The sequence below is a fragment of the Rhinolophus sinicus genome, chromosome 1 (genome assembly GCF_057876585.1).
Source record: "Rhinolophus sinicus isolate RSI-liver-muscle chromosome 1, RSI-T2T, whole genome shotgun sequence".
NCBI lineage: Eukaryota > Metazoa > Chordata > Mammalia > Chiroptera > Rhinolophidae > Rhinolophus > Rhinolophus sinicus.
The window spans coordinates 54,883,743-54,892,610 of NC_142501.1; the positions used below are offsets into that span (position 1 = coordinate 54,883,743).

Genomic DNA, 8,868 nt, shown 5'->3' on the forward strand with positions numbered 1-8,868 from the left:
TTACTTGGAGCTGTGCTGGCTCATGCTGGTGGTCTGGGAGAAGCGGATACCAGTGCTGCCTCCACTGCCAGACTTGTAGCCACTACCTCCAGAGGACTGGATGCTGCCAGAGCTGGAGCCAATTCCACTCTGGCTCACAGAGCTGCTGCCTCCACTGCTGAGCCTGCTGCCACTGCCACCGCTCTGGTAGCCGCCAGTACTGCCGCCCGTCTGGTAGCCGCCGGTACTGCCGCTGGTCTGGTAACCGCCGGTACTGCCGCCGCTAACGCCACCATAGCCACTGCTGCTGCCACCCCTTACTCCTCTGTGGTCACCAATGCTGCCTCTGCTGGTGCTGCTGCCTCTGTAACCACCGCTGCTGCCACTGACCCCTCCAAAGCCTCCATGGCTTCCGCCAGAGCTGCTGCTTGTGTGGGCGACACTGCTGACCACCGCTAGGGAACAGGCTGGATTCAGGCTGACGGCCTGGCTCTATATCCCAGCTCCACCCTGCTTGGCTGTGTGACTTAAAAAAAGATACCTAACTTCTCTTAGGCCTCAGCTGGTAAACAGCAAGAGTGAGCCTGGCCCTCTGGTGCCCTTTTCCAAGAATAAGAGCTGGCAGTATCAACAGAAATGTCTGGTTCTCCAACCTAAGGAACTCCCCAAGGCCATCAAGGTTCTAACTTTGGCCTGAGAGTTTGCCAGTTTACACAAAGGACAGAGTGTGTGGCCATGGTCTGAGACTCTAGATGCCATTTGGTGGCCTGGCCTCCTTGCATGGGTCCGGTTTTCCTGCCTGAAGATCAGTCAGGAAGAATGTCCCTAGTTCCCTTTTTTCTAACGCAGGGAGAAGGTTTTTAAAGGGCTACTTACAAATGCTCACAGCACTCTGACATTCTCCAGACAGCCTAAAACGGAGGAGAGAAGATGTGGATTATTTCTGCAATGAGTCATTAGCCAAAAAGCTGAGAGTTCATGGTTTTGGGAGCCACATTCACCCATTTGTCCAACTCAGTTCCTCATTTCCACCAGCCACATTTCCAGTGCTCAAGAGGCTAATGGCTATTGCATTGGACATGCTGTTGCACAGATATAGAACATTTTTGTCATCTCAAAAAGTTCCGGTGCATAGCGCTATAACTTTTGTCATAACCCCAAAGCACTTTTTCTTACACATAGCACATAGCAAGGATCCACAGGGTTATGTAATGCAATATTGATGTCCATGGTAAATTGGACAGTTGGATGATCTCAGTTGACAAAAAATAATGGGGCTTGAATCCTAAGCACTGTCATTCAGGAGATGCTTTGCCCTTTGTCTGAGTTGTCCTCTGCTTACCATGTTGCCCTGTTTCTTCATTATCAAAGATCACTCTAAAATTATACCCAAAGAATGCTGACTCCACGACCCTCACCTGCACTCCTCGCCCTCCAGCAGCTTCCTGTAGGTGGCGATCTCCACGTCCAGGGCCAGCTTGACGTTCATCAGCTCCTGGTAGTCACGCAGCAGGCGGGCCATGTCATCCTTGGCCTTCTGCAGGGCGGCCTTCAAGCTTTCAAGCTTGGCACTGGCATCCTTGAGGGCCATTTCCCCACGCTGCTCAGCTTCAGCAATGGCTGCCTGAAGGTTGGCATTCTGGGGCAGGGGGAGGTAGGTAGGAGACCGGTTAGCATAGTAACCAGGAAACAAACAACTGGTCTTTCCTGTGAGGTCTCTTCCCCATCCAGCATCCCTCCCTTTCTTTCCTTAGAAATCCAGTGGAGCATGCTCAGAAAACAGAAGTTAGTTTGCAAGTGGTTCATTCATTTTTGGTCCATTGAAATTAACTCATGTGTCTCATCAAGAAAAGGAACACTAATTTTCTGGGAAAGGTAGTAGGGATCTGGTAAATGGTTCTTTTTTGTAAGATTGTTTAAAAACTTCCTTTCTTAAGTATTTCATTCTAATGATACAAATTAGCCATCAAGGTTATGTGAAATATGTGACAAATAGTTCAGTGAAAGCAGATCCTACTGAGAGCTGACTGTTTAAGGCCACCTCTACAGGGATAAGATTTGCTGAGGAAACCAGAATGGGCAACCATCTCTCCTTAGGGAGACTTCAAGGAGCCCAGCCTCCAGGAGGAATGCCTGGGATATTGGAGTGTCCCAGGGACTGTGCTGTCCCTCATATGATACCGTGAAAAAAAAACAGAGAAGCCACATGGCAGAGGTACACACGTTGCCTCTCTTTCCCTCCAGGGCCCAGAAGACCTCCAGGATCTCTTCACTAAGCCCAGACCCACCTGCTTCTTGACGTTCTCGATCTCAGCCCGCAGCCTCTGGATCATCCTGTTGAGCTCCATGATCTCGCTCTTGGTGCTCTTCAGGTCATCTCCATGCCTGCCAGCGGTGGTCTGCAGTTCCCCAAGCTGACGGAGGAGAGACCAATCAACATAGCTTTGCAAAGTGAGGGAGCGTTCTTGAGGAAGGTCAGCAGGACCTAAAACTAGAGTGTGGGGATGAGGAGAGGGCTCCCACCTTGGTCTGGTACAGGGTTTCAGCCTCAGCCTTGCTCCTCTGGGCGATCTCCTCGTACTGGGCCTTGACCTCGGCGATGATACTGTCCAGGTCCAGGCAGCGATTGTTGTCCATGGACAGGACCACGGACGTGTCACTGACGTGACTCTGCATCTGGGACATCTCCTGGGGGTGGGAGCAGACATAGATGGTCATCTTCAGTATCCCCTGGCCCCAGGGAATGTTGGGAATAAAGAAGTCCAAGAATCTTCTATCAGCATAAATACCCCTACTATGGGGCCAGAAATAGGACAGTTAGAAAAATAAGTTTACATTTCAGGCCTGGCTATAGCCTAAAGGATGCTAGACAACAGAGCTACAGGAAAAAGAAATACACAAATGTAACCAGGTGTCAGGCTGAAAGTATCAGCCACTGAGCATGCTGTGTGGGTTTCCATGGGACTGTAGCAGGGAAGAGGACTCTGAAGGAGCTAGCTGTGATTCTATAGTATAAGAGCCAGAGGGAAGGTGTAGAACAAAATGGGGGAACAGAGAGGACAGAAAGGGACGCTGGCCCTATGGGCCAGGTCTATACAGGCTGGGGGAGTTAAGTTAGCATTCCCTGGGTGGTGCAGAGCTCAGTTCTGAGCCCTGTCACTGCTTTTGTGAGTGTTCTGCCACTTGACTGTCCCCTCAAGTTACACTTGAGAAGCATATTTGGGGAGATGCAGACAGGAAAGCTCCGGAGCTTGGTAAACCAAAGAATCACCATCTCATAGAGGGTCCTCAGGAAGTTGAGTTCATCTGTCAGGCCGTCCGCCTTGGCCTGCAGCTCCACCTTGTTCATGTAGACCGCGTCCACGTCCTGGGGGGTCGGGGGAGAGGGCGGTCAGAAACCCAAAAGAAGGACCCTCTGCGCTCCTGCCACCAATACCTCTTTCCTAAGTCTTCATTTCTCCTCTCTGGCCCTCACCCATCCCTCCTCCTAATTGTGACTTCTCACCTTCCCTTTTCAAAGAAAGAAAAAGTGTTTTTCTTCCTTTTAATTGCTTTGACCAATTAAATCCCAATGCCGTAACCACTAATAAACCATATTAGTCAGGCATGGAGTAAGGGTAGGAAAAGCACATTTATCTAATATGTGGCTTTGGTTATCTTGTACCAAAAACCCAACCTCCTGAATAGAAATAAAGGTACTCTAACTACTTCATCTTTATGATAACTGGTTTAAACAAGCTACAAGTATTTGTGGCTTGTTGTTGCTAACAATATCCAGACACATTTGTAGGCTGAAAACCGTGATTAATGCTATCACGTATTAGTTGACATTACTAATTAGCTCATCAGTCACATTGTAAGATGTCTTCGAGCAGCTTCCTTCATCAAACACCTCATTTCCAAAAATGCAAAGATACATGTGAGCCCCATAACCCAGGATAGGGTCACTGTGCACCAGAGCTGGCTCTGCTCTCTCTCCATGGTGGCAGTGTCCGGAAAAGAAGACTTGACCTGCCCGCCCTGCTCACTTACCTTTTTAAGTCCCACAAACTCATTCTCTGCCGCAGTGCGTTTGTTGATCTCATCTTCATACCTGGGAAAGAAAGAGGCACAAAATTTAACAGTGACATTTCAGAAGAAGAAGAAGAAGATCTCAAGCACTCATGTAGAATCTCCTCACTCAGAGTCAGGACCAGCTTTGCGGGTGTGTGGCCTGAGCAGTTACACAAGGCTCTGGGCTCAGAAAGTCCTCACACTCAGTTTAATGCTCTGCTGATGCCATCTTGAAATTTTTAATGATTTTTTTTAACAAGGGCCCTGCATTTTCATTTTGCACTGCCACCCCCAAAATATATAGCCAGTTCTCCCTAGAGGATGTTCAGAGCTCAGGCCACGGCCTCGCCCTCCTCCCTCTAAGTCCCAGTGACAGGCAGGGTAGACTTCAGGGAGCCTGACCCCTTGGACCGCTTGCCCGGCTCAGACAGATGTCACAAAGGTGCGCATGTGAGGTATTTGCTCAGAGAGAGTTTCTGTTTCTCTTTTCATTAATTAGAGTTGCTTCTTACAGGAAATTGGGATAAGAATGAACTCAGGTCTTCTGAATGCATCATGGTGATGAGCTTCGTGCCTGTTAAGGACTAAAATCTCCCACCACAAGTTTGAATTTCATGAAGATTAAAGACTGGAACAATTCTGGGAGAAAAGAAGTTTCCAGGCAATAGGAATATGAGTTGCCGCTGGATTCCAGAGTTGCCACTGGAGCCTGTCACAGATGGGTGGCCACCAGGTTTATGTAGTTGAATTGGAATGGGGCCTACTCAGCGTGGGTGTACCCACTCCTGTGGGTCCTCACCCCTGAGAATGCCTGGAGCTCCCTTCCCACCTTGAGAGGCCCTGTTTACCTCTTACAGACCTCAGGGGTGTCCACTACAGCCCCACACATGCAGCAGAAGGCTGACTGAAGTTGCAGAGACATAGAATTGGACTGGACACACTGACAGACTGCTTTACAAGGTGAGGCCTGGACCATCTGCCCAGAATCCCTGGGAGCTGTGAGGCGCTCAGACTCCGAGGACCTGCCCCACGCACACTGATTCAGAGTGTGTAGGACTGGAGCACAGAAATGTGCATTTTTGACAAACATCCAGGGGGATTCCTATGTATAGTAAAGTGTGGAGGACTCTGCATCCTCAGGGACTTCAAACTCTGGGAGGCTGTCTCGTCCACCTGGGCTGGCGTAGGAGGGCTGAAAAATGTGTCATAATCAGCCCCTAGGATTCTCAGTCCCCACCGTCTCACCCCATTCTGTTCGGTCATGCTTCCCTCAATAAATCTATCCAAGAGTATTGATTGAAGGTGTAGTCAGGAACAGTTAAAATCCCAAATTGGGGCCACGCCTCCCTGCTAGTCCCCCAGAAGGAGAGACCCCCGGTTGGGGCCCTTACTTCTTTTTGAAGTCTTCCACCAGGCCCTGCATGTTCTTCAGCTCTCCTTCCAGGCTCCCCCTCTCCCCCAGAGCCAAATCCAGCTGCCTGCGCAGGAAGCTGATGTAGGATTCAAAGAAAGGCTCCAGGTTGTTGGGGCCCGAGCCGGGGCCTGAGGTCTGCTGCTGCAGCAGATCCCATTTGGTTTCTAGGACCTTGTTCTGCTGCTCCAGGAACCGCACCTGCATCAAGGGAGGAAGAAAAGGGATCAGCCTCTTGAGCTGGGCAGGGGGGCCAGCCATCCCAAAGGGTAGAAATATGGAACATGAGCCCAGTTTTTCAAACTGCAATAACCTCTAGGTTTGTTGTTGTTTTGTTTGTTTGCTTTTTGGAATTTGGGGAGGATGAGAATTTAGAAAAGGGAGAGCTAGAATACGTTAAGTGCTTACTCTATATCGGTTTTCACATATTATATCTCATGTAATCCTCACAACCACCAATAAAGGGGGTGTTATTATCCCCATTTTGTAGATAAGAAAACTGACGTTCGAATAGCTTAATTAAGTTGCCCAGAGTGGCTACGACTGTAAGTGTCAAAGCTAAGAGTCAAACCAAGCACTGCCCTAGTCTATTGGGATCCTTCGGAATACAACTAAAAGAAGGTAGTATAAATAGTTATTTATCACTGAAAACTTGTTCACCTCCAAACAGGCAATGAAAACGGTCAACGAGGTACAATTTTTTCGAAGTTGTTTCAGATTTTCCTTAGTCATTTCCCCTTTCAATTACTCGATTTACAGCTGACCTAGGCTTAACTTTCAATCCCAAGTTCATCCCGCAGACGCAGCTCACCCTCCCCTGTCCTAGCATGGACCACTCTATCTAATAGCAGCTGAGCACAGCACCACTCGGGAGGTAAGCCACTTGCCAACATTCATCCCTGAGAGGCACATGTTTTCTACTAGTGCAAGTTTGATTACCAGCTAGTTTAGATTATCAAGCAATTGCTTTGCTTAGCTGTGATAGTTTCATGGCTAATACTCTATTCTTAAAAAGAGCTAAGAGCATGTTTGGACCCTCACCTCATTTTCCCTGATCCTATCCCCAGAAGGAAATCAGCAGCCAGAATCCTTACCCCATTTCATAGCTGGGCCCAAAGAGCAAGAGAAACATGCTCACTGTCCTATAGGGGCCAAGACAGAACCAGGACAAGAAGCCAGACCCCACCTCTAGGCCTGGCAGATCCCACTGGCATCATTCTATACCAACCCCCTGGGTGGCCTGCACCCTCCACGACCCCTCTGGGCTTTGCCCTCACCTTGTCGATGAAGGAGGCGAACTTGTTGTTGAGGGTCTTGATCTGTTCCTTCTCCTGGGCCTTGACTTGCCCAATCTGAGGGTCAATCTCCACATTGAGGGGCTGCAGGAGACTCTGGTTGACAGTCACTTCCTGGATTCCCCCAGGGAAACCTCCAGGGCCAAAGCCACCAGGCCCCCCAAAGCCACCAGCCCCTCCAAAGCCACCAGCCCCTCCAAAGCCACCAGCCCCTCCAAAGCCACCAACTTTTCCAAAGCCACCAACTCCTCCAAAGCCACCAGTCCCTCCAAAGCCACATCCCGTTCCTCTGCCACCACCAAAGCCACCACCAAAGCCACCTCCATAGCTACCTGCAAAGCCACTGCCACAGCTACTACGCCCTCCCCCATAGCCACCTGCCACACTGGTGGAGATGCTCTTGCAGCCCCCCAGGCTGTACAGGCTGCGACTGCCAAAGCCACCTGCTCCACCCTGGAGCCCACAGGCCCCTCCGCCGGCTCCCCCAGAGCGGGCCACACAGCTCATCCTGCTGCTGCCAGAGACCAGAGCGGAGCGGCCGGAGAAGCCCTGGTTCCCGCCACCTGATGTCTTGCAGACTTGTCCCTTCATGGTGAGAGAGCTTGGAGGTGAGCTAGCAATCACTAAGCAAGAGCTGAGAGGGATAAAGACAGAGGATGGGACAACAGGAGTGGATGGCCTTTATATACCAAGGAGTTCAGCTTAGCAGGAGACGCCTGCAATTAGCTGAGAGTCAACTTGGGTTTGGTTTGCCTCCCAGGCAATAAGTTATTTCTAAGTTCCCAACACACCTCAAAAATAATCCTCTGGACCAAAATGATTTTGCGTTCTCAGCTTAATCACCCAAACTTGCCTTAGTTAACAAAAGACTGTAGCTCTCCTCCTCCCTTCATTTCCTCAAGGGTCTTAGGAAAGTCAAACAACACCAATTCCAGCAGGGTGATTGGGTTTTGACACCAGGGGATTAGGAGCCACTAAGCTCCATGACACAGAGGTGAGGACCAGACAACTTCTGCCAGGTAGGCTGGGTCCCCTCCTGCAGTGCCTGAGTGCTATGGCCCAGTGACATGTCCTCTGTGCCTACCTCTTCAGGGAACTACCCAGAGGAGGACTTGGGGGAGGGGGAGAGGGATGAGAGGAACACTGACCCCGCAGGGTGCACCCTGGCACCACCTCAGCCAAAGGCATCCATTTAAGGCAGCCTGCCATTTGAGCTGAGAAATGTTGCTCATGGGAAACAAAATGAGAGAGAAAAAGACCTGTGGGAAAAGTGAGGGTCATACATGAAGCAAACAAGTATGAGGCTTAGGAAGAAGGAAAGGATGTGGGCAGGGAGAACTAAGCCCCTCCACCGCTGTCCTAGACCAACAGTCCATGATTTCTGGATCCTGAAGCAAGAGAGGACAAAATGGCCCCTCCAGGTGGCTAATAGAGTCAGCTGAAAGACCCCATTCATCTTAGGATGAGAGTGTGTGCTGTGTCAGATCTGGTGGCCTTAGGATCTCCTATCCCCTTTACCACCTGGTCTGAATTAGATGCCCCTCCCAGTTTTCCCACCATACCCTGTACTTTTCCCACCATGGCCCTGACTTAATGTGTACTTACCCGTTTATTGGTCAGTATCCCGCTAGTCCCTGAGCTTATTGAAGGAAGGCATTGAGTCCTCCTCATTCTGAATCTCCAATTCTTGCATAGGGTAAGCACAACACAAACATGTGTCAACTAACTGATGACCAGTGTTTCAAAGTATAAATATCTAGACCCAAGTCCCACCCCACTCTTACGGAATGAAAACCTTCAGAGGAAGGGCTTGAGTGTCTATATTTTTAACAAGCCCTCCAGGTAATCCTTATGACCAGGGAAGTTTGGGAAGCCCTAGTTTAGACTATGGGTGTTCCAATCTGGGCCAGGGAGTGGGGGTCCCATCGTGGTGTAGTGGGTACATAAATGCTTTACTGCTCTAACTTCTGACAGTTTAATAGCCCTCCATCCCCATGTCAACCCATTTCCACATTCAACCACACCACACATGGCAAGAGCAAATTCTCAGGTTGTTATCTACATACAGGACTTCGCAAAGTATGACAGGAGTAGGGGAGAGTGATTTTAGACTGCCCCAGAAATAGGTGG

General features: G+C 49.8%; 1 protein-coding gene across 1 annotated transcript; it reads right to left on the reverse strand.

The window, feature by feature from the left end:
- LOC109443663 (keratin, type II cytoskeletal 3-like) lies at nucleotides 1-7,329 on the reverse strand. Its single transcript, XM_088797672.1, has 9 exons — nucleotides 6,721-7,329; nucleotides 5,424-5,644; nucleotides 4,012-4,072; nucleotides 3,251-3,346; nucleotides 2,503-2,649; nucleotides 2,268-2,393; nucleotides 1,398-1,618; nucleotides 871-890; nucleotides 1-446 (listed from the first exon to the last, which is right to left on the reverse strand). Exons 1-9 carry the CDS (start codon nucleotides 7,327-7,329, stop codon nucleotides 1-3), a joined length of 1,947 nt encoding a protein of 648 aa, XP_088653798.1.
- Nucleotides 7,330-8,868: the final 1,539 nt, after the last annotated feature.